At 42.3% G+C, this 26,410-nt stretch overlaps 1 protein-coding gene across 5 annotated transcripts in view; it reads right to left on the reverse strand.

Annotated features, from left to right (window-relative positions):
* DOCK4 (dedicator of cytokinesis 4) overlaps positions 1-26,410 on the reverse strand; it is a 426,144-nt gene that overhangs the window by 120,154 nt on the left and 279,580 nt on the right. For all 5 annotated transcript variants that reach the window (XR_012156797.2, XM_073328106.2, XM_073328104.2 and 2 more), the window contains exons 16-23: positions 25,520-25,626; positions 24,055-24,211; positions 21,346-21,443; positions 21,141-21,224; positions 20,909-21,009; positions 19,106-19,187; positions 17,972-18,142; positions 16,150-16,342 (exon numbers count right to left, since the gene is read on the reverse strand). Coding sequence is in view for 4 of the 5 variants with exons in the window: in XM_073328106.2 (XP_073184207.1) it covers positions 16,150-16,342; positions 17,972-18,142; positions 19,106-19,187; positions 20,909-21,009; positions 21,141-21,224; positions 21,346-21,443; positions 24,055-24,211; positions 25,520-25,626 (993 nt within the window). In the remaining variant the exon portion in view is untranslated. The remainder of the gene's footprint in view (positions 1-16,149; positions 16,343-17,971; positions 18,143-19,105; positions 19,188-20,908; positions 21,010-21,140; positions 21,225-21,345; positions 21,444-24,054; positions 24,212-25,519; positions 25,627-26,410) is intronic.

The raw sequence follows: 26,410 nt of genomic DNA on the forward strand, positions 1-26,410 counted from the left end.
GCTGAGTCTTCATTTATTCACTCTAATTTAAGGTTTCGTGTGCCAGTAATACATTTTAACGTTTTAGAAGGTCTCTTTCTATAAGTCCATAATATATAACTAAACTATTGTTGTCTGTAAAGTAAATAAGGTTTTTAAAACATTTAAGAAGCTTCATTTAAAATTAAATTAAAATACAGAGCCCTCCAGACCGGGCAGTGTGAGTGCCACTGAAAATCAGCTCGCGTGCCGCATTTGGCCATAGGTTGCCTACCCCTGGTCTAGCCAGAACGTTTGTTATAAACGCATGCTGCAAAGTGCTTATGATTCCATTAACCTCTGAATGATCAATGATTTTTTTCTCTGACTTTTTAATCTACTTTTTAAAAGGGTATAGAAGTTTGATTTAAGGGATAGTAGTCTCTGCCAGGATTAAGCTTCTTTCCTACACTGAAAATTATCGCTGCTCTGATCTTCCTCCAGTCTTCCCTCATTGTCACTGAGTCAGTAAGTTCATTTGCTAGTTACTCATATAACCTTAGCCCTGGTCTACACTAGGAGTTTAGGTCGAATTTAGCAGCGTTAAATCGATTTAATTCTGCCCCCGTCCACATGACGAAGCCCTTTTTTTCGACTTAAAGAGCTCTTAAAATTGATTTCTATACTCCATCCCTGACGAGGGGATTAGCGCTCATCAGCAGAGGTGACCATGATGGAGTTCCAGAATCACAAAAGAGCTCCAGCATGGACCGAACAGGAGGTACGGGATCTGATCGCTGTATGGGGAGAGGAATCCGTGCTATCAGGACTCCGTTCCAGTTTTCGAAATGCCAAAACATTTGTCAAAATCTCCCAGGACATGAAGGACAGAGGCCAAAACAGGGACCCAAAGCAGTGCCGCGAGAAACTTAAGGAGCTGAGGCAAGCCTACCACAAAACCAGAGAGGCAAACGGCCTCTCCGGGTCAGAGCCCAAAACATGCCACTTCTATGATGAGCTGCATGCCATTTTAGGGGGTTCAGCCACCATTACCCCAACCGTGTTATTTGACTCCTTCAATGGAGATGGAGGCAACACAAAAGCAGGTTTTGGGGACGAGGAAGATGATGATGATGAGGTTGTAGATAGCTCACAGCAAGCAAGCGGAGAAACCGGTTTTCCTGACAGCCACGAACTGTTTCTCACCCTGGACCTGGAGCCAGTACCCCCCAAACCCACCCAAGGCTGCCTGCCGGACCCGCCAGGCAGAGAAGGGACCTCTGGTGAGTGTACCTTTTTAAATAGCACACATGGTTTAAAAGCAAGCGTGTCTGTTAACGTGTCTGCAGATGGAGCGGAAATGCTCCAGGGACATCTCCATAAAGCTCTCCTGGAAGTACTCCCAAAGCCTTTGCAAAAGGTTTCTGGGGAGGGCAGCCTTATTCCGTCCTCCTTGGTAGGACGCTTTACCATGCCAGGCCAGTAGCACGTAGTGGGGAATCATTGCAGAACAAAGCATTGCAGTGTATGTTACGAATAGAATTATGCCCAAGAACGTGGTGTGGGGGCCTCCGGCCACCCAGTCACTCCATACCAGAGGATTGCCAAAGCAACAGAAGGCTGGCATTCAATAAGTTTTACAGTTTTAAACTTTTAAAGTGCTGTGTGGCCTTGTCCTTCCCTCCTCCACCACCCCTCCCGGGCTACCCTGGCAGTTATCCCCCTATTTGTGTGATGAATGAATAAAGAAGGCATGAATGTGAAGCAACAATGACTTTATTGCCTCTGCAAGCGGTGATCGAAGGGAGGAGGGGAGGGTGGTTAGCTTACAGGGAAGTAGAGTGAACCAAGGGTGTGTGGGGGGGTTCATCAAGGAGAAACAAACAGAACTTTCACACCGTAGCCTGGCTAGTCATGAAACTGGTTTTCAAAGCTTCTCTGATGAGCACCGCACCCTCCTGTGCTCTTCTAACTGCCCTGGTGTCTGGCTGTGCGTAACCAGTGGCCAGGCAATTTGCCTCAACCACCCACCCCGCCATAAACGTCTCCCACTTACTCTCACAGATACTGTGGAGCGCACAGCAAGCAGTAATAACAGTGGGAATATTGGTTTCGCTGAAGTCTAAGTGAGTCAGTAAACTGCACCAGTGCACTTTTAAATGTCCAAATGTACATTCTACCACCATTCTGCACTTGCTCAGCCTGTAGTTGAACAGCTCCTGACTACTGTCCAGGGTGCCTGTGTATGGCTTCATGAGCCATGGCATTCAGGGGTCGGCTGGGTCCCCAAGGATACATATAGGCATTTCAACATCCCCAATGGTTATTTTCTGGTCTGGGAATAAAGTCCCTTCCTGCAGCTTTTGAAACAGACCAGAGTTCCTGGAGATGCGAGCGTCATGTACCTTTCCCGGCCATCCCACGTTGATGTTGGTGAAACGTCCCTTGTGATCCACCAGTGCTTGCAGCACTATTGAAAAGTGCCCCTTTTGGTTTATGTACTCGCCGGCTTGGTGCTCCGGTGCCAAGATAGGGATATGGTTTCCGTCTGTGGCCCCACCACAGTTAGGGAATCCCATGGCAGCAAAGCCATCCACTATGACCTGCACATTTCCCAGGGTCACTACCCTTGATATCAGCAGATCTTTGATTGCGTGGGCTACTTGCATCACAGCAGCCCCCACAGTAGATTTGCCCACTCCAAATTGATTCCCGACTGACCGGTAGCTGTCAGGCATTACAAGCTTCCACAGGGCTATTGCCACTCGCTTCTCAACTGTGAGGGCTGCTCTCATCTTGGTATTCTTGTGCCTCAGGGCAGGGGAAAGCAAGTCACAAAGTTCCATGAAAGTGCCCTTACGCATGCGAAAGTTTCGCAGCCACTGGGAATCGTCCCAGACCTGCAACACTATGCGGTCCCACCAGTCTGTGCTTGTTTCCCGGGCCCAGAATCAGCGTTCCACCACATGAACTTGCCCCATTAGCATCATGATGCCCACATTGCCAGGGCCCATGCTTTGAGAGAAGTCTGTGTCCATGTCCTCATCACTCTCGTCACCGCGCTGACGTCGCCTACTCACCCGGTTTCGCTTTGCCAGGTTCTGGTGCTGCATATACAGCTGCATAATGTGAGTGGTGTTTAATGTGCTCCTAATTGCCAAAGTGATCTTATCGGGCTCCATGCTTGCCATGGTATGGCATCTGCACAGAAAAATGGTGTGGAACGATTGTCTACCGTTGCTCTGACAGAGGGAGGGACGACTGAGGACATGCTTACAGGGTTGGCTTACAGGGAATTCAAATCAACAAAGGGGGTGGCTTTACATCAAGGAGAAAGAAAAACAACTGTCACACAGAATGGCCCCCTCAAGGATTGAACTCAAAACCCTGGGTTTAGCAAGCCAATGCTCAACCCACTGAGCTATGCCTCCCATTAAACTTTTCAAGGTGCCCTGACAGATCCCACCAAAACGATTGTCAGCCGTTGATTTCATGGAGGGAGGAAGGGGGGAGCAAAGGAATACAAAACAAATCTGGTGTATTTCTTGTTTTGATCCACTCCATCTTTTACATCTTTGGCTGGCAGCAGACAGTGCAGTGGGACTGCTAGCCATCCTCATCTCCTGGCTGCTCAGCAGAAGATGGTGCAGTAGGACTACTAGCCATCCTCATCTTGTGCCTGCTCGTCATAAGATGGTACAATAGGACTGCCGGCAGGACTAAAGAGAATGACCTGGTCGAGTCACTCCTACTTTAGTCCCTGCGCCCATGTCTGCTCAGGCGCTCCTGACGGACCTTACCGAGGCGGCCAGGAGCACCTCGGACATGACGTCGATGGTTATCAGGCCTATTGCACCGTCTGCTGCCACAAGACAATGGGTTGCTGCTGTGTAGCAAGGCAGTACTGCGTCTGCCAGCACCCAGGAAACGTATGGTGACAGTGAGCTGAGCGGGCTCCATGCTTGCCGTAGTATGGCGTCTGTACAGGTAACTCAGGAAAAAAGGTGCGAAACAATTGTCTGCCATTGTTTTCATGGAGGGAGGGCCTGACAACATGTACCCAGAACCACCCGCAAGAATGTTTTTGCCCCATTAGGTATTGGGATCTCAACCCAGAATTCCAATGGGCGGTGGAGACTGTGGGAACTGTGGGATAGCTACCCACAGTGCAACGCTCCGAAAGTCGAAGCTAGCCTTGGTACTGTGGAAGCACTCTGCTGACCTAAGGCACTTACAGCATATTGTGTGGGGACACACACAATCAACTATATAAAAATGATTTCTAAAAAAACAACTTCTATAAATTCAACCTAATTTCTTAGTGTAGACATACCCCTAGACAAGTGTCATAAGGACCTGTGGATTTGAAAACCCATTTTCCAAGTACTGTACTCCTTTGTTTGCTCTTTAACTGTTTTACAGGATCTTCTATCCTTGCTAATTATTCATGTGTTATGTGGAAGCAAAATTTAGCACCTCAGCCGTCTATGAGCCATCTTTAATTTGACTCCCCTCCTTATTTATTAGTAGGCTTCTTAACAAGTTTACTTTTGCAAAAGTGCCTTGGAAATCTAAAGTGCCATAAATGGCCAGAACCTTTGTTTTACACCTCAAATAAAAGATGACACCACCAAAAGCACAAAGCCATCTAATACTATGCTGACTTACTATGACTGACTCAAGGAGAGAGGGAATAATGCCATCTACTGAGTTACTATGATCACTTCCTGCACCACCTAAAGGACATGTTCCTTGAAAACGTCTAACCGAAAAACTGATCTGTCACAATCTCCTTAGGCTGTGAGATCTGATGGGATCACTGAACAGGATGAGATAACTATCATCTCCAGCCTTGAGTCACACACTAAAACCTATTTGTGAAAGTTCAGACACAGCAATGTGTATGTTTTGCCTACAGGCTTTACTTTTTTCCTCAACTGTCAGGTACAATGTCAGCCACTGTAGATAGTCAAATTATTGAATGAAGGTATAGCACAATATTTAGAGGCCTTAGCCATTGGTCACTCTGTCCTAATTCCCCCAACCTGCTCCAAAAACCAAATTAGCTGACTATTTAAAATGCTAATACTCACTTTTAAAAATATTATACAGAAATTGGAAAAACAAAATTTTTATGACATCAACCTTTCCAAATCGATGATGAAACCTCAGGGCATCTCTGTGCCTTTTCTCTGCAATATTCCTTGTGGAATTCTGCGCCACTGCACACACACGTACAATTCAGGTTCTCTGCAATTTTTTAATTCTCAGCAGAAAATACATTCTGCCAGGAGGTGCTGCAGTTACACCTTTCACCCACCAGGGGCTGCTGTAGCGCCAGAAGAGAGGGCAGCTGGCTCAGGTCTGAGCAGCCAGCCCTGGAGAGGGAGGGGTCATAGGCTGCTTTCCTCACAGTGCCCTGCCCATAGGGCCAGGTGAGGAGACACAGGATATGAACAGATGGGGGAACACAGGGCTGCTGGGGGTCACATAGACTGGGGTTCAGAAGGGCTAGTGGGATGGACAGACTGGGGTGTGGGCACAGGAACTAGTGGGGTGACAGCATTGAGCCAGGCGCTGCATGAGAGTGGGAGTGCAGGGACACATGGAGCTTGTGGGGTGGGGGGGCTGAGTGGGGTGCAGGGACACATGGAGAAAGGGCGAAGGGGATTGTCTGCCAGGTAAGTACTTAGAGAGATAAGATGGGTGAGGCAATATCTTTTATTGGACCAACTTCTGCTGATGAAAAAGGTTAGCTTTTGAGCTTACAGAGAGCTCTTCTTCAGGTACTTACAAAGATATAGATATATTCAAATTTCATCACAAACTTCATAACTGAAAGATTTACCTCTAAATTTATATAGATTTTCAACCAAATATAATGATGTACACAATTAATGCTCTTTTGATGGGCAGTGTAATCTCAGATAAACCTATCCACAGTGGGATGGATTGAGGAAAAAGATCAGTCCCAAAAAGGAAACAGTTGGGTAATATGTTTTCCATTCTGTACCTTGTCGTCCTCTAATTTCTCACTGTAATGATACAATGAGTACCAAAGAGAAATGGAATGTAGGGAAGCAAGAAAAGGAATCTATTTAGGCACCACCCTGTGGAGATCCTTGCGTCTCTCGATACTGCTCATGTGATGAGGAAGATGTGAGGCAAGGAGCCTAACTCCAGGGTGTACCCCAACTTCAGGATCTCCAGGACCCATCTGTTTGATGTATAGTGGAGCCAAGTGTCTACAAAGTATGAGATTCCTCCTCCCAAGAGGATATCTGATTGAATGCAGTACCCATTGCAGTCACGCTGAAAGCTTCAGTCGGGAAGAGGAGAAGTTACTGTCTCTATGAAAAAAGAAAAGGAGTACTTGTGGCACCTTAGAGACTAACCAATTTATTTGAGCATGAGCTTTCGTGAGCTACAGCTCACTTCATCAGATGTTTACCGTGGAAACTGCAGCAGACTTTATATACACACAGAAATCATGAAACAATACCTCCTCCCACCCCACTGTCCTGCTGGTAATAGCTTATCTAAAGTGATCAACAGGTGGGCCATTTCCAGCACAAATCCAGGTTTTCTCACCCTCCACCCCCCCACACAAATTCACTCTCCTGCTGGTGCTAGCCCATCCAAAGTGACAACTCTTTACATAATCAAGTCGGGCTATTTCCTGCATAGATCAAGGTTTTCTCACATCCCCCCCACCCCCATACACACACAAACTCACTCTCCTGCTGGTAATAGCTCATCTAAACTGACCATTCTCCAGGTTTAAATCCAAGTTAAACCAGAACATCTGGGGGGGGGGTAGGAAAAAACAAGAGGAAACAGGCTACCTTGCATAATGACTTAGCCACTCCCAGTCTCTATTTAAGCCTAAATTAATAGTATCCAATTTGCAAATGAATTCCAATTCAGCAGTTTCTCGCTGGAGTCTGGATTTGAAGTTTTTTTGTTTTAAGATAGCGACCTTCATGTCTGTGATTGCGTGACCAGAGAGATTGAAGTGTTCTCCGACTGGTTTATGAATGTTATAATTCTTGACATCTGATTTGTGTCCAGATTTAAACCTGGAGAATGGTCAGTTTAGATGAGCTATTACCAGCAGGAGAGTGAGTTTGTGTGTGTATGGGGGTGGGGGGGATGTGAGAAAACCTTGATCTATGCAGGAAATAGCCCGACTTGATTATGTAAAGAGTTGTCACTTTGGATGGGCTAGCACCAGCAGGAGAGTGAATTTGTGTGGGGGGGTGGAGGGTGAGAAAACCTGGATTTGTGCTGGAAATGGCCCACCTGTTGATCACTTTAGATAAGCTATTACCAGCAGGACAGTGGGGTGGGAGGAGGTATTGTTTCATGATTTCTGTGTGTATATAAAGTCTGCTGCAGTTTCCACGGTAAACATCTGATGAAGTGAGCTGTAGCTCACGAAAGCTCATGCTCAAATAAATTGGTTAGTCTCTAAGGTGCCACAAGTACTCCTTTTCTTTTTGCGAATACAGACTAACACGGCTGTTCCTCTGAAACCTGTCTCTATGAAGTTTCCCTCTGGGCTTGCAATTCCATGATTTGCCATGAATGGTGGAGTCTCTTCTCTCGTACCTTTGCTGAGAGGGATGACAGGATGCTTGGTTCTGTGTGAGGACTTGTAGCACAACGAGGTTTAATCTGGAGTGCATGGAGAATGCTTAGATATCTCTTCTTTTTAAAGCAAACCACTTGCTGCAGTTACTCCCAAAGAGTCATCCAACAGTAAACTGTGAAGTAGGAGACATGAAGACTTTGTTTGAAACGGTTGTTTCCCTATGACTGGAAGGGCTTTCCTACTCTGAGGCACAGCTAGGGAGAAAACAAAGGGGAAGGTCAGAGCAAGGGCCCAATTCCTTCTTTCTGGAGGAAGATGCCAGACCCTTTGTCTTGTGAGTGTATCACCTACATGAGAAGGTGGGGTGGCACATTAGATACGCTCTCCTTGAGTAAGATGGTAGCTTTACTTTTGAAAGAGTTCTTTGACTTATTCCTGCTGGGTCTCTCCCCAAGGGGGCTGTTCCTGCTAACGTAGCCTGATTTCTGCTGACAACTGACCTGTTTGGTCCATATTACACATTATCCTGGGCCACAGGGGCCGGGCGGCAGGGCAGTGCAGCCCAGGCAGCTGCCCCAGACCCCGGAGCTCACGACACCCCAGGGCTGGCAGGGAGTCCTGGACCCCCAACCCCACAGCACCGGCTGGGAGCCCAACCCCACACAGGGCAGCGGGGAGGGGCCCTGCAGCTGGGAACCTGGGATCCCAGGCACACCCACAGCCTTTAGCACACAGCTGAGCTTGGCCACAGCTGCGTGCTAATTGGGCTGTGGGTTGAGAACTGCTGGTCCGTACTATCTCCAAATGCGTCTCAGTCCACTCTGTACCAGCTATACTCTTTGCTCCTTCTTATGGCTACGTGGAGGTCTGAACTTGAAGCAGCTTCAGAGGACCCTGATAAGTTCTTCTTACTGATGGCCTTGGGGTTTACCTTCTTCACTTACTCCACCATGCTGAGATGGCGAAGATCCAATATGTGTGGCTCCATGAGTGATACTCACTAACCACATACCTTCAGCTGGAGCAAGGGTGCTCATTTCTTTCCCAAAGTGAGCTGTAAAAGCTGTGTGTGTAAAAGGAAAAAACAGAAGTGCTCGACCACTACAGCAGCTGCCCTGCAAAAGTGGAAGATCTCATGAACGATGGCATGGCACAGCTAAGCCCTAGCATCTGTGTCATAAATCTATTAGCTTCATAAGTACAGGAAGACATGGTAGCACCAAACAGTAGCAGACTTGGGGAGAGGTCAGGAGCCGGAAATCAAAAAACTCCCAGGCTCTAATAGCAAGAGAACACCATGGTGAGCTCCACTTCAGTCCCCCAGCATAGCACATCACAGTGATTCAGGGGAAGATTTGCAAAATCCCAAAGCAGTTAGGCATCAAAGTCCCATTCACTTTCCATGGGAATTTGAAGCCTAACTGCTACTTGTGCCTTTGGAAACCTCTGCAGTAGTTCCCTAATCTGTTAGCTATAACATGGGATTTAGACTGAAAGTGTCCAAATATCCCAAAATCAATTCTAAGCGTCTGATTTTTCTGTATGCTGTAGCATATTAACTACTTATGCTGATTTCAACAAAATCACAAGTCTAGTGTCATCTTTGCAGTAGTAGAACTCTATTATGGTCACATAAACAATCATCTACTGAAACAATGCTGCTAGTTGTCTATGCCCCTGCAGCAAAAAATGTCAAACTTCAGTGCTACACAAATCTGGTTAGTCGCTAATAAAATGTTATTTTCCCCTATGGAGACTTAGAGAGGGCTCCCCTCTATGCCTGGGCTGATGGAGGGTCTACGTTCATTTATGTTCAGGAATGGAACATTATAGGACTGAAAGAGGTGAAGACGATGAGCTCCAGGAAATCCTTCCCCTAATTGGTGACCGAAATTACACTGTACAATATATTTTCAAGATCTGTCTCTGTTCCCTTATCATTTATACTAGCTGTTCATATTACTGATTTTGGTAATAATTTCTTTCATATCCATGAATCTTAGGATACAGAAATTCTCTTTAAATTCCTTTTGTACCCTTTCTTCACGTTAATACCACATTGTCATTGTTGGGGCTTGTACTCTTAAAGGAGTATTCATTTTCCCAAATCTAGTTTCACTGACACTTTTAACTAAGAACATTGTATCATGAGCATTGCCCTCATTGTACCATTTCCAGACTAGAGTGGGATATAAAATTGCAAGAGCATCCTCAATAATTCCTGATAGGGAATTAAATCCATTTTCTCTGAATTTCATTCTGTAGGCTAGATTCTCTGCTCTGGCTGAGCTGCACTCAGTACAGGATAGAGAGGGAAGAGGAAAGGTGGCTTTAAGTCACCTTTACACTGCCTTGATTGTGAAGCTTTCAGAGTGATTTAGTGGATATAGTGGATTTGGACTTTCAGAAAGCCTTTGACAAGGTCCCTCACCAAAGGCTCTTAAGCAGAGTAAGCTGTCATGGGGTAAGAAGGAAGATCCTCTCGTGGATCAGTAACTGGACAAAAGATAGAAAACAAAGAGTAGGGATAAATGGTCAATTTTCAGAATGGAGAGAGGTAAACAGTGATGTCCCCCATGGATCTGTACTGGGACCAGTGCTGTTCAACATATTCATAAATGATCTGTAAAAAAAGGTGTAAACAGTGAGGTGGCAAAATTTGCAGACGATAAAAAAATTATTCAAGGTAGTAAAGTCCAAAGCAGACTGCAAAGAGTTACAAAGAGATCTCTCAAAACTGGGTGACTGGGCACAAAAGGGCAGTTGATATTCAGTGTTGATAAATGCAAAGTAATGCATATTGTACAACATAATCCCAACTATACATACAAACTGATGGGATCTAAATTAGCTGTTACCACTTAAGAAAAAGATCTTGGAGTTATTGTGGATAATCCTCTGAAAACATCCGCTCAATATGCAGCAGCAGTCAAAAAAGCGAAGAGAATGTTAGGAACCATTGAGAAAGATATAGAGAATAAGACAATAAATATCATAATGCTCCTATATAAATCCATGGTATGCGCACAGCTTGAATATTGTGTGCAGGTCTTGGTCACCCCATCTTAAAAAAGAAATATTAGAACTGGAAAAGATAGAGAAGGACAACAAAAATAATTAAGGGTATGGAACAGCTTCCATATGAGGAAAGATTAAAAGGACTGAGACTTTTCAGCTTGAAAAAGAGATGACTAAGGGGGGATATGCCAGAGGTCTAAGGAATCATGAATGGCATGCAGTACTGGGTTTACAATGGCGCCAGTGGCTCCAGGGAACCGGCCCCATGCTCAGAAGGGGCCCCGTCCTGCTCCGTTTGCACTACACCCTGACACCCCGCTGGCTCCCCCCCCCCCTTGACCTGCCCACCAGCCGACCAAGGGCTCCTCTCCGCCCTCTGCCCCCACTCCCCTGCTCCTTTTTGCCCCTTGGCCAGACCACAGTGCACCTCTGGCTCCAGGTCAGAGAACCAGCGAATAGGGAAGAAGGATAAAGGAGTTTGAGGCGCAAGTGGTGTTCTCGTCCATCCTCCCCGTGGAAGGAAAAGGCCTGGGAAGAGACCATCGAATCGTGGAAGTCAATGAATGGCTATGCAGGTGGCGTCAGACAGAAGGCTTTGGATTCTTTGACCATGGGATGTTGTTCCAAGAAGAAGGATTGCTAGGCAGAGACGGGCTCCACCTAACTAAGAGAGGGAAGAGCATCTTCGCAAGCAGGCTGGCTAACCTAGTGAGGAGGGCTTTAAACTAGCTTCACTGGGAAAAGGAGACCAAAGCCTGAGGTAAATGGGAATGTGGGATACCGAGAGCAAGAACGAGCAGGAGAGCGCAAGAGGGGAGGGCTTCTGCCTCATATTGAGAAAGAGGGACGATCAGCAAGTTATCTCAAGTGCCTATACACAAATGCAAGAAGCCTGGGAAACAAGCAGGGAGAACTGGAAGTCCTGGCACAGTCAAGGAATTATGATGTGATTGGAATAACAGAGACTTGGTGGGATAACTCACATGACTGGAGTACGGTCATGGATGGATATAAACTGTTCAGGGAGCAAAGCTTTTGACATGGTCTCCCACAGTATTCTTGCCAGCAAGTTAAAGTAGTATGGGCTGGATGAATGGACTATAAGGTGGATAGAAAGCTGGCGAGATCATCGGGCTCAGCGGGTAGTGATCAATGACTCCATGTCTAGTTGGCAGGCGGTATCAAGTGGAGAGCCCCAAGGGTCGGTCCTTGGGCCGGTTTTGTTCAATATCTTCATAAATGATCTGGAGGATGATGTGGATTGCACCCTCAGCAAGTTTGCAGATGACACTAAACTGGGAGGAGAGGTAGATATGCTGGAGGGTAGGACTAGGATACAGAGGGCCCTAGACAAATTAGAGGATTGGGCCAAAAGACATCTGATGAGGTTCAACAAGGACAAGTGCAGAGTCCTGCACTTAGGACGGAAGAATCCCATGCACCGCTACAGACTAGGGACCGAATGGCTAGGCAGCAGTTCTGCAGAAAAGGACCTAGGGTTACAGTGGACGAGAAGCTGGATATGAGTCAACAGTGTGCCCTTGTTGCCAAGAAGGCCAATGGCATTTTGGGATGTATAAGTAGGGGCATAGCCAGCAGTTCGAGGGACGTGATCATTCCCCTCTATTCGACATTGGTGAGGCCTCATCTGGAGTACTGTGTCCAGTTTTGGGCCCCACACTACAAGAAGGATGTGGAAAAACTGGAAAGAGTCCAGCGGAGGGCAACAAAAATGATTAGGGGACTGGAACACATGACTTATGAGGAGAGGCTGAGGGAACTGAGATTGTTTAGTCTGCAGAAGAGAAGAATGAGGGGGGATTTGATAGTTGCTTTCAACTACCTGAAAGGAGGTTCCAAAGAGGATGGATCTAGACTGTTCTCAGTGGTAGCAGATGACAGAACGAGGAGTAATGGTCTTAAGTTGCAGTGGGGGAGGTTTAGGTTGGATATTCGGAAAAAACTTTTTCACTAGGAGGGTGGTGAAGCACTGGAATGCGTTACCTAGGGAGGTGGTGGAATCTCCTTCCTTTGAGGTTTTTAAGATCAGGCTTGACAAAGCCCTGGCTGGGATGCTTTAGTTGGGGATTGGTCCTGCTTTGAGCAGGGGGTTGGACTAGATGACCTCCTGAGGTCCTTTCCAACCCTGATATTCTGTGATTCTAAGTGTTAATTAATCCTTCACAAAACACAAGAACCAGGGATCACCCAATGAAATGAATAGGGAGCAGGTTTAAAACAAAAGTAAAGAAGTACTTCTTCACACAACACACAGTCAATCTGTGGAACTCATTGCCAGGGGATATTGTGAAGGCCAAAAGTATAACAGGTGTTAGGATATAGATATTCAGGCCTGTCTGTAAAGGCCTGTACTTTAAGAATTTAGGTGTATTCTTATCACTTGGCTAGTTAGAGGTATAAAAGAAAGAATCAAAATCACTGTCTGCCAGTGTAAGGTCCTTCTCTTACTGTGACAGTCTGAGGCCCTGTTCTTAGGCTAAGGCCTTTGGCTAAGCAGCAGAGGCAGCCATAAGCTAGGAAGCGAACAGTCACATCCTCACATTCCAAACTAGTCACATTGAAATAAGGTGCTATTGGGCTGTCAGGCACTATCAGGACAGGATTGTATTCCTATCACCTCCAGAGAAAAGGAAGTGCCTAGAAAATGTAAAAGGAAACTTAGTTTGATAGCATCCTGTCTGGCAAGAACTCACTTATCAATAGCTGGGATGTGAAATCCTCACTTCTGTATTGTTTTGTCATTATAGTTCCCACTTTGCTATTGTTTGTCTGTATAATCTCTGTCTGGTTCTGTGATTGTTTCTGTCTACTGTATAATTAATTTTGCTGGGTGTAATCTAATTATTGTGGTGGGATATAACTGGTTAGCTAATCATGTTACAATATGTTAGGATTGGTTAGTTAAATTTCAGTAGAATGATTGGTTAAGGTATAGCTAAGAATATTACCATATAAATTAGGGGCAAACAGGAAGTAAGTTGGGATTCGAAAATAAGGAAAAAGGAACTTGTATTTAAGCTTGCTGGAAGTTCACCCCAATAAACATCGAATTGTTTGCACCTTCGGACTTCGGGTATTGTTGCTCTCTGTTCATGCAAGAAGGACCAGAGAAGTGGGAGAGTGAAGGAATAAGCTCTCTAACAACAGGGTTCAAAAAAGAATTAAATAAGTTCCTGGAAGATAGGTCCATCAATGGCTATTAGCCAAAATGTGCAGGGATGCCACCCCATGCTCTGTGTGCCCCTAGCCTCTGACTGCCAGAAGCTGGGTGTGGATGACAGGGGATGGATTGTTTGATGACTGCCTGTTCTGTTCATTCTCTCTGAAGCATCTGGCATTTTCCACTGTCAGAAAACAGGATACTGGGCTAGGCAGACCATTGGTCTGATGCAGTATGGCTGTTCTTATGTTCTAAGCTGGCTGGAAAATGGAAGGCGTATGTTAGAGCAGCCTTAAGATTGCTACAAAGGTATGTCAAGATTGCTATAAAGGCTGCTCAAAGTCTGTTCTGGCAGCTACAGGGATAGCCCAGCCACACCCATTATCTATTGGTTTCTCACAAAGGGCACGTATGGGGGTGATCTAGAAACCACTATGGCAAACTGGGAGAATCCATTGGGTGGGGGGTCAAATTGGCTGGTTTTCTGGCTGCTTTGCACCCCCTGAGCAAAGCAAAGCAGCCGGCATGCACGTTAGGACCTGTTCCAGTATCTCTAACTATGTTTCTCAGACATTTGTTTCAGAGGAACAGCCGTGTTAGTCTGTATTCGCAAAAAGAAAAGGAGGACTTGTGGCACCTTAGAGACTAACCAATTTATTTGAGCATGAGCTTTCGTGAGCTACAGCTCACTTCATCAGATGTTTACCGTGGAAACTGCAGCAGACTTTATATACATTCATGATTTCTGTGTGTATATAAAGTCTGCTGCAGTTTCCACGGTAAACATCTGATGAAGTGAGCTGTAGCTCACGAAAGCTCATGCTCAAATAAATTGGTTAGTCTCTAAGGTGCCACAAGTCCTCCTAGACATTTGTTTGTTTTCCTAAGCGGTTTTAAGCATGGTGCCGAAAGTGCTAAGGTTATTAAAAAATAATGTCCTAAAAGCTTCTCCTATGTTTTGCAGCTTAAAAGCATTGAAAATATATATTATGTTCCGGTGTTTTGTGTTTTTTGTTCTGGCTTCATTACTCTAATGTCTCTACTTTGAATGGCATGGCACTAACTGCTAATGTTCCTACTCTACCCAGATCATTCTGAAATATTCCGCCACTTTTGTTTGTGTTCCAGTTTTCTTTTATCATGAAATTACTATAAGTGTGGGATTTTCAAAAACACCTACTCATCTTTCATGGGGCTTGTGCTCCTAAGTCACTGAGGTGCTTTTGAAAATTCCAGTTACCACTTTTTCCATTTGTTTTGCCTTTCCAAAGTTTGCTGTGTTAAAAGTAAGTATCATTGTCATCTCAATTTCGTACTAACACAGAGAGAGAGATTAAGGTCAGTCTGGCTAGGATGCAGCCAAAAATACACATATTCAGTCCTTCCCATGTACATAAAATAATAGGCCAAATTCTCACTGCAGCAGAGCTCTGCTCGGAACAGCCAAAGGGAGAAGGGGGTAGAGTATACCCTGACAAAGGTGTTTTTAAGCCTCCCTGCACTCAGGGACACTGGAGCTGATTTGTCCACGAGCGTAACTTAGAGCAGTCCAGTTATGGTGTCCAGGGATACACAGAGCTCAGCAATATTCTGGCCCTACTTGTGACATACTTCTTACACTAAGAGGGTCCCCAAGCAGCTGGATCTGCTAGATTTCTATATGGTTTGCATTACTGAAGTGGTACAAAGCAGACCAGGAGCTATGGGGCTGCTGGAGGATCAGACTCTGGGAGTTGGCCACTTTCACAATGTACAAGAAGAAATTGCAGTATGAAGGGGGAAGTGGTTGTGTTCCATTCTCATAAACTACTGCTTCCAGTGGTAAGTCTGCTCTTTCTACAAACGTCTTTGATTTTTCTATTACTTAGCTACTCTGGCAACACACATATAGGTAGTTACTACAGTTTTATGCTGTCGTGACTCCATTGATCTCAGTGGAGCCTCAACAGCATAAAACTGGTGTAGGGCAATACCTGAACCTGCAATACTTACAGAGACAAATTTCTTTTATGGGTGTGTAAGAATTAGACTCCAAGACTTCCCATTAAGATAAAAAAAGCTTATAACTTTCACAAAAAGACACATTAGCGGAGCTAAAAATGTAACAAAAACTCCACATGCCTACACCTATCCAGCACTAGCTCATGGTTCAAACAAAACCACAGCTTTGGCCATTACTAGTCTCGTGTTTTACAACTGGAATCTTACTAACCATACTGTGTAAAATAGACGACTTTTTTAGTGTAACTGTCTTTGCAAAACAATGCTTTAGGAATTGTAACTTTCAAGAAACAGGACTATGAAACCTGTTTTTTACCCCTGCCTCTACTGACCTGTGCATGTGAGATGTCATTAAGGTTTTTCTGACTGAAGGCAGCTCAGGATGTTATCACCTTACCTGGATGAGTGTATAGTTGACTTTCCACTGTTTTACCAATGCACTGCAGTTTAACAGCTTGAAGGGATTCATCCACATGCATGATAGTTGGCAAGCTGCCCAGAGTATCATGCACCAAGTTTGCCACCTCTCGCACATCAAAGAGCTTCAGCAGCTCAGAGTATACAGCTGGGAAGGAGCAGAGAAAAACAGCCTAAAGAAGAAGGTTAAAAAATACCAATTAAATACATAGAAACACCCTTGAAATTTTCAGCATTTACAGAATGACCAGTGACAAGAGCATCACATACTTTTAGCAGCCATGGAAACCTATTTTCACGTTTCAATTTCAAGTTATAAAATGTGATACAGATTTGAAACATTCAAATCAATTTGTTAGATTTTCAGAAGAAATATCCTCATGTTACTCAGATTTAAAGCTATATATTTATTTTCTTTTAAAACACGATTCAGCCTATTATTTAAGGTTCTTTGTTTTTCTCTCTCATGAACATCCCAACTTTTATCAAATAAAACAACTGAACTTTGACTACAGATACTTTATCACTTACAGGCTTCACACGAGCCACAAGTAAGATGAGGTTATTCGCTCACAAGGACAACAGAAACTGGCAGATGCCACGAACAGGTGACATTGAGGTTCCTCTAGGTAAGGAATACAACAGTGTCTCTCTCATTTTTTTCCAGTATTTAAAGAGGTTATTTTGGATGGAAACAGCACTTTAGAAATCTAAAAATAGAGCTAGTAGTTCATTGGAGAACGAAATGGGTTTGAAGGATAAACAAGAAATACTGAAGAAAAATAAAGTTATGTTACATAAAGATAGTTACAACCTGGAATGTCTTTCCTTCTACCTTTCTGACCCTACTTCATTGAAATGAAAATCACCTATTCGAGCCAACCCTCATCTCCTTTTAGTATTCGTCCCAGTGTGGATGATGTAAACAGCTAGAAAGTTAAAGATACTACTTGGAATGTGGGAAAATCCCAGAGTTGCTCATTTATATGATTTTGCCCAAAATACTTCAGTTAAGCTGCTCATATGAGATCTGATGGAAGAATTTGGCCTAATCATCTCTCTGCTCTTTGCCTACTAATTTTGTCTTTTCCTGAAACATGGAAAAGCTCAAAGGGATGAACTATCATGGAAAAGCAGATCTTTGGTCAGGAGAATATGCCATGGAGTGGGCTGGGGATGCACTGAAACATTTTCTGAAGATACCTAGTGTCCAATATTTTCCCCCAAAGTGAGAGCTCTGTCATTGTATAAAATTTTGGATTTATAGAGTTGTTCTCAATGTGTTTTGACCACTGCCTTTTGCAGTGGTCAATTTTAATAGGCCCAGTGTAACTTAAGAATCTGATTAAAGCACAATGTGCACATTATCAAGATTATTATATTAAATCTTTAAAAGTGAGAAATCTTTTTGGGGGTTCAAGAGACCAGGTTTCAAGGTGCTTAAACAAGCTGGGCAATGATGCAACACTGAATACCCAAAATCATGTGGAGACACAATTCGATTTCTGTTTTGCAGTTATGATTTCTTCTAACAATTGGAGCAAGTATTAACAGACTACAATCCTTTTCCGATTCAGAACAGACAGTCTGGCTAAGGTAACCCTAGTTCTGCTATTCAGAAGTTGGAGGTACAGAAAATTTTCATTATAAGCCACAACCGGTTCAAGCATAAACTGGAACTATCAATTTACTAAGGACAACATGAATTTGACCTTCTGTGTAACAAACACACACGCACACACATTTTCCCATTGAATATTGGTAACGATAATAATCCAACAGAGTAAACTCATGATACTTACTTGTGATTGAGTTAAAGCGCTAGCCCCTTTGCTCTCTTGGGAAAGGAAAAATCGTATTGACATAAGCAGCTCTTGAATACAGCAGCGGAATTCTTCCTCATTTTGTCCACCAGTAGCAAGCGAGAAAAGCCTCCGAGACTGAACTATATATTTAAAGACATATTCTTGTGCCTACAAATGCCAAAACACAAGATCCTGAGTCATATTGAACTCATTATTCTTTAAAATTAGTAAATATAAAACATAGCGAAATTATATAATTCAAACGTATTTATAGCACTTGTCAGTATGGAGAACATGCCATGTAATTCTGGAAAGTTTTTAATCTCCTTATTAGCAGCAATCTACTGCCAATCTTTTAATAAGGCCTCTCAACATTTTTTACTCTTTTTCCTTTAATAAAATCTATACACCAGGGAGCACTTGCTCATCAAGAGGTGGCATTGAGGACTAGGAAATCTAGTTATTTGTTTTCCCATTTCAAAAAAAGGTTTTCCTCTTAACAATAACCAGAGAATGAGGCAACATCAGTGACAAAACAAACTGACCTTAAGTTGCAAATTGCTGGAGTATATATTAAGTAGATTGATAATATAACACAATGTTCAACTTCAAGTAAGAGGTGAGGCGAGACCTTATCCAAACAGCTGCAAGTGAGGAGGGAAATGGACGACAGAGAGGCAGTGAAAGAGGAATAGAGAGCGTGACTGATGGTAACTTGGGTTGACTGAAACCAAACCAAAACTCCAGTTTTAATAGAACTGTCTGGGACATAAGGACAGTCTCATTAAATTGCTATTTCTGGTCACGGGAGTCTTCTATTTTATCACAGACTTAATTACCACGTGTGTAATCTACATAAGTTCCTGAAACCAACTACTATCCGTATTGCAATCAACAAATGAGTCCTCAGTTCCCGAGTTCTACTGGAGTCAACACCATGAATCAACTCTTTTCACAATTAAGAGTTTCCAGAAGGGCGAATAAACTGACTGATTGTACCCAACAGGTGTGTGAGTGCACTGAACAGGTTTTGTAATTCTCACAATGCATATGAAATCAATTGATTTCAATTAGTACTGCTATACAAATGCACTGGTCAGGTATATTATTGTCTCTGATGATTTCTATTACCTTTAACACTTCATGGATATGCTCTTGTATCTCCATGTCTGTTACTCGATCAACATGCCACTTAAGTACTTTTATAAGATCTCTAGAACATAAAAAGGAAAATGATTACAATGCAGAAGCGTGGAAAGCATTATTTAACAAATTTCTTAGTATGGACTATACTTATTTAGGATTTGAAATGTGAACAAATAGCTTTCATAAAATAAACATAAAAAAAGTTTCGGTAACACAAGGTGTCTTCTTCCAGCATTACCAGTTTGCTCAACTTGCAAAAGCAGTCTATTGTACATAATAACAGGGCCAAACTTTCACTTAATTGTAGATCTGCTACAAAGTCATCTGATTGTTAATTAACAATTTGACTGTAGTATTAAGTATAAACACTTAAATAGCTTTTGATAAAGATGCAAAAACTCATTTAATGCATAAGAACAAATCACTTTGCATTTAAAATAGTCTCTGCTTCTCCCTGAAGTCATGTGATTTTGGATTATGATCTCATTAGATCACAAAAACTAAGTAGCATTGGACCTGAGCAGTACTTAGGCCTTGTCTACACTACGGGGGGAGATCGATCTAAGTTACGCAACTTCAGCTACGTGAACAACATAGCTGAAGTCAACGTACTTAGATCTACTTTCTGTGGGGTCCACACTACGCTATAATGATGCATCGATCATCGCGTGTCGATCCCCCAGTAAGTGTAGACAAACCCTTAGATGGTAAATCAACAACGACTAAGCAGAGTACGGAAATAAGTGATGTACATGATTCAGTACTGTATACTCAGAGACAGTAGAACACCATGATGGTAGGGGTACTGCACTGCTAGGAGCAGTCTCTCTTGATTTTAGATGCATAAGAAATGTCCTCCAAACCATTTACAGTCATTAAAGATCCCATGGTATTTTTCACAATAGTAGGGCTATGAGCCATAGCGTCCTGGCCAAGTTTCAGTGTGGATACTTGCATTCTGAATACCTAAGAATCTTCAGTTGGATATAGTACAAAGACGCATGCACATATTTAACTTTAAAAGTATTGTGCATAGTTCCACTGAAGTCAGTGGGACTTTTCAGGGCATAAATTTAAACATATATGTAAGCCTTTGCAGAATATGCACCATGATCTTCACTTTCTGCCCTAAACAGTTATATAGCCATATAACATCCTCCAGGTGGCTGCGGTTCATCATGAGATGAATAATAAGGTTATTAGAATTTACAGTCCAAAAAACCCAGACACCAATTGCCGCATTTCAGGTGGGCCTGAATAAAAGGACACCACTGGTGAGATCAGCATTGGAAAAGTTTGGGGAAGAAGTGGGTTTTAAGTTGAGCTGGTTGAGGGGAGCAGAAGGGTGAGAGATGGACAGAATATTTTGCAAAATTTTCCCCAAGATTTTTGAAATTTAACATTTAAAAATTTCAACTGGCTCTAGTTTTAAGCTCTAGCTTGCCATAGCATGATGGCAAATTACATAAAGAGGAATGCACTTTATTTATTTATTTTTACTTGATGTTCAAATCCAAGATCAATATCTGGTTTTCACCCATTATGCTCCAGTTAAAGATAGAAGACTATTCAAAGTCTAGTTCTTAATCCAATATTAGAACTGAAAGAAGTAATTTCTCTGATCATTTAAAATTATTTCAGCTATTATTGGACTTCATTTTGGAGATTAAAATATAGTATCAGAAGAAATTAAGTTCAACACATTTATTAATTTACTTTTATGGCTGGCTCTGCTTAGTACCTATAATTGTCAAAATTCCAAACAGTTACAAAAAGTTAGGACCCTACCTGTATGCAAGTGCACCTGCAAAATGACTTTCAATGTAAGTGTCCATTACTGGCTTAAAATGATGAAACTTGCTGTCCTGTAGCAAATTTATTATGTGAACCTAAAGAAAAAAGGAAAAAGAAAAATTGTAATGCCCTTTTCTCGTTTGTTAAAGTGTTACAATCTTATTTAAAAATTATCAAGTATCTTTATTGTAAGCATGGTTATGCAGAACCATAAAGTACAACTTACCAAAGAATCAAATACTTTTGACCCATATTTTTGGGAATTTTCATCTAAAATGCCAAATAAAGTATCCAGTGTGTCTTGAAGAAACTATAAGTGGAGGAAGAATAACAAGAATTTATTATCAAATATACTTCTTTGTAAGATGTAAAGAAATTATTTTCCTTATATTAGTTAATTGCAAAAGAAACAAGGAAATAACAATGTATACCTTTACTATTTCTGAACCATCGATTTCTTTTAATTTTGTGAGGCAACCTGCTATTTTGTCTGGGTGGGCTCTCCACTTAAGAAGGTCAAGCATATCCCCTGCAAAAAATACACTGAAGATTAAAGCTGAAAGAATGCCAGCACTTTAGATTTTAAAATTCTTCAGTTGCAACCTATATATGAAAACTGAGTTTACATCATCTAATAAAGGAACTGCCTAGGGTCTGCAGTAACATGATCTGGCCAGCTTGTTCAGCCAAAACTTGAAATTGCTCCATTAATAATTCTGAACACTTTTCTTCTTCAAGCAACTATGCAGCATATCTTTGTTTAAATGCAACTTTTGGATGACGCAACTAGCAATGTAATTTGATTCTTGGATCATCTTTGACTCATCAAATGAGACTGGCTAAAGACAGTAGGGAAAAAAATTATTTTCACTTTTTTTCTGAAGGAACTAGGTAGATAGAGGGTTGATTCTCATTACAAAGGATTTGTTGGGGATAAAAAAATGCAACTCTAAGATGTTCACTTCAAAGAAATCATTTAAGGGGCAAAATACAGCTAGAGAATAGTCAAGTATAAATGACCTGAACTGAGTACAAGAACAATATGAGATATGAGAATCCCAGGTGACCGGGAAAAGAGACAACCACTTTCACATGTCAAGAGAAACCAGAAAATGAAACAGTTCTCAACAGAGATATAGGAATATAACAAACCCTTCAGGAAAATGGAGGTTTGAACAGGGAAAAAGTCAATGGTGGTGAAAAAAAATTGCACTCAAGAGGAGAGAAAAACTCACATTTCACAGGCCTACTCTTTAAACATGAGCTGATTTGTTAGTTTGATAAATGTTTCTCTGGTAAAGTCAGACCTAAGTCTACCCATGTCCTAAATTCTCAGTCTGCGCACTAGGAGACCAGCAACATTGTGATGAGGCCACAGCGGTCAACATCCATCACGAACACAGAGGCTCTGAAGAAACGCAACAAGAAAAAGAAGCTAGTGAAAAAGCTGGGTAAAAAAGTATGATGCCTTCCTGGCTTCAGAGTCACTGATCTAACAGATTCCTTGTATCCTAGGTTCAGGTCTGAACAAAGCTGGTAAGTTCCCCTCTCTCCTCATTCACATTGAGAACACGGTGGCCAAGGTCAATGAAGTCATGTCAACTATCAAATTTCAAATGAAAAAGGCTGTGGCTGTGGGACATGTAAAAACGACGGAGGACTAGCTAGTCTACAGCATTCAACTTGTCACTGACTTCCTGGTGTTCCTGCTGAACACCAACTGGCAGAACAGGCACCACGGGGAAACCACAGCACCTCTACAGAACAGGCTGTAATAACTGGTTTCAGAGCACTCAAAACAAAAACTAACAATGAAACCAAAACACTAAAAAACAAAAACAAAACACAAAGCAAAACCAAAATAGGATATCAAAGAACAGTCTCAAGTGTACATAAAGAATATTTATGAGAAGAAAGGATCTGGTTGTCTGTGAGTAGTTTCTCTGACAAAATCAGGCTGGATGGCTGCAAGAGGGTGCTAGAAGGTAGATACATTAGCCCCAGTATGTTGAAGGCCCTCTTCCCTACTAGCTGAGAAGTTACCTCAGGTCAATGAGAGACACCTGATTCCAATTAAGGCTGCCTGAGGCCTTTAAAAACCCCTCCTCTGGTGAGAGAAAGGGGGAAGAGAGAGAGAAGCTGCTGCCAGGCTAGTGGCAATAGGGAAATAAGCATCTCCAGGGTGAGAGGCTGTGCTCCTTCCCATAGGGGAAAGAGCCAAACCTGAGTGCCTGCCAGGGGAAGGACTGACACCCCAGAGCAGCCAACAGGGCGACACCCTGCACCAGTGAGGAGACAGCGAAAGGTACCCACCTTGGGTTTTGTTTGTTTGTTTTTGAGTCTGTTTCCTTTTTGTTTGGTGAAGGATCACCCCTTAGGACAACCCTCAGGCCTACCCTGAAAATATGACCACGGGAGAACCGAAGGGGGAAGGCAAACCGTGCTTGAGTGGGGCTGATTACCCCAGGCCCACCATCGCCAGGGGGGAAGCGCTAAGTGTGGTGAGATGAAGAAGGTATCCTGCCACACTTCCTTGCCATCATGAATTGTACTATTAGGCATACAGAAACCAAACCAAGAATCTTATGTGGTATAGTGGAACAACTCAAAACACAAATCTTCCTGTATGCTTCATCATAGATTATATATTCACAACACTAACAGGAATATAAGGTTATTTTAACTAATCATAACTCGCTAAATGATCCTTGACTTAAAAGGGAGGGGAAAGCAATGTCATATCAGAAAAGCAATAAGCAAAAAGCAATGTAAATAAATAAAAACTGCTTTACCCTGAAGCCTACAATAAGCATGTTTTAAAAAAATAACACAGATTAAGAGATTTTTCAAAGCAGCTGGATTTTGATGACTCATTCTAAAAATAACGTACGTAATTCCAATATTATGTTAATTTAAAAGCATCCTTGAACTGCATAAAATCAATGGTTCACCATGTACCATGTGTTTCCATCCGGTCATCAAAAGTAAGGAAAAATACTGTTTTTTAAAGCCCCAAAAGAGAGCATCGGCTATCTTTTATGTCATAACACGAGTGCTTTAGTGCCCATTTAGTGTTGAAAAATCCACCCATCAAATTCACTTGAGTTCATCATGTTTAAATAATCAACATATCATCTTACCATTTTGTGTGAGTTTAGTGGAGCAGAGAAAAGACGTAATCCAGAAAGACTCTTTAGTGGTTTTTATTGCTTGGTGGTTATTCCCTAGGAGAATTCCCTTTGAAAAGGGGAGTTTGAGGTAGCGACTAGAATCCTGAAGGTTTGTGTTTTCTTCACACTGTGAAAATAACCAAGTTAAAATCATTGCAATGAATAAAAACAAAGGACTCATCTTGTGCAAACTGGTAGCTCTGTTGAAATCAATGGAGCTATGATAATTTTCACTAGCGGAGGCTCTCACCCAAACTGCATTGCAACAAGCCAAATCTCTTAGAAACAGTATGTTTTTTGTTTCAAAAACTTTACATACAAAATGTTGCATTGTCTTTGTTGCTGACTGCTTTATTTTATATAGATACCCTACAATCTTTCATCAAGCACTTCTCAAAACACAGAACTTAAAATAATGCACATACAAATCATTGAATAAATTATGAACCAACCAGACAGGTCTCTTAAAGATGTTTAAACATTTATAAGAACAGCACAAATGTCCAAAGATTAGATTTGCATTATAAATGCACAGAGAAACAGCAGAAAAACTGAGCACCTGATATTTTAAACCACCCTGTTTCAACAATATACTTAAACATCTAGTATGTTATCGGTACTAGAGTCTAACACAACAAAATGTTTTTACAAGTCTTATTAATTCTTTATGTCTTCTCTCCAGCAGAGTCTGTCTCTGGCCTTCTCCGCCACTGACTGGCTCCAGAGCAGGCTCAACTCTGGACAAGAGGAGTCTGTTGCAGAATTAAAAATGAATAGAGTTTTCAAACAGCAAAGTTAGAAATAATTTTAAGCTTGCATCTCAGCATACCAAGAATGTTTGCCTATACAAGAGATTTCATGGGTAGCTCTTGTTATAGATGGGAAAATCCTCATTGGATCTGTGCATTTAGATCGTACCCACACATCTGGTGTAAAACACTACTCAGTCTGCACAGTTTTTTTAACAGAGCAGCACCTACATATTGCAAGTTGTTATATTTATTAGGAGTAGATCAAATTCCATCTCAACACAGATAAAATCTTGAATGCACATTTGAATGAAAAAATTTAAACAGACCGCACATAGCAGATCTGCTGAAGAATAGCAGGCCCTGGAGGGGTCAACCTGGTCAAATATACTCCAAAAGTGGCTATCATTTTTACATTGTGACAATTTTTAGCTTTATGGAATTCTTTATGCAACTGAGGTTTTCTTCAAATCTACATTCTGAGATACTGCAACTTTACAGTACATGCTGCATTGAAATACATAACGAGGTTCAACTGCAATTATAAACAGAATGTTGAGAGGATATTTTAACAATAAGACTATCACTCATTTGCTAACAGTTCAGTCTTCTTTTGTTTAATGCCTCTGGGCATTTGGAGTACTTTTCAGAGGAATCATCACAGAATGATTTCTGACTGATATTACCTTGTGCACAATGAGTTCATGAGTGCCATCTGGCAATGTCCTCCCATTTTCCTGAATCAGGGGCACGAAAGAAAAGCCAAACAACTTCTTCTCGCCCTTTTCTTTTGCTGAAAACATATATAAATAAAACCACTCACATTCTGGACTTAGATTTATACTGCATGGCGTAGCATTTTTCTTTACTGCACTGTTAGCTTGAGGTATAACCTGAGTGTTGCCCCAACCCAACTCCTGTCCCCACACACATAAATCTCTAGCTTGCGTTAAGTGGTTCTTTAAACTTCAGCTAGCTGGCCAGTCAGGAGGAATAAGGGGGTGGAGAAAGGGGGTCATTGAGGATTAAGTGCTGCTGACACTCTGCTAATAGTGCTATAACTATAGGGATGCAGCAGCTCCAGTTACAACAACTCATCCACTGCTAATGCAATCATTCTGTGTAGCTTCTGTGTTGTTTCCCAGTATGGTTGTTCTCACTTGAGCTAGGCTAGTAGAGTGGAGTAACGTGAGTGCACTTACGCTAAACGTTGCAGGGAAGAAAAGCCCTTAGACAAAGCAACTGAAAATAATCCAACGCGTGAATGTGTATATTCGGTATCCATTTACATCTAGTTAGCACCAGCACACCTTATGTCTCTTTTCATGTTTATGAAGTAAATCCCCTTCCTAAGGTTATGAGTGTGTTGTTTTCTCCAAATTCCAAAAAGTTACTTCGAGGATATGCGATGAACCTGTAATTTCTTTGATGTAATTTACTGCAGATGGGCCCAATTCAAAACCTTGGACCCAACATCCTGAAATTCTAGGGTAGCTGAGATCCACACCTGAGCTTTGCAGCTCAAAGTTTTTACAACTGTGCGTATGCCTTGTGTTTTAGCCCTGAGTGGCTTCTTT

This window comes from Lepidochelys kempii, chromosome 1 (assembly GCF_965140285.1).
Source record: "Lepidochelys kempii isolate rLepKem1 chromosome 1, rLepKem1.hap1, whole genome shotgun sequence".
NCBI classification, from domain to species: Eukaryota; Metazoa; Chordata; order Testudines; family Cheloniidae; genus Lepidochelys; species Lepidochelys kempii.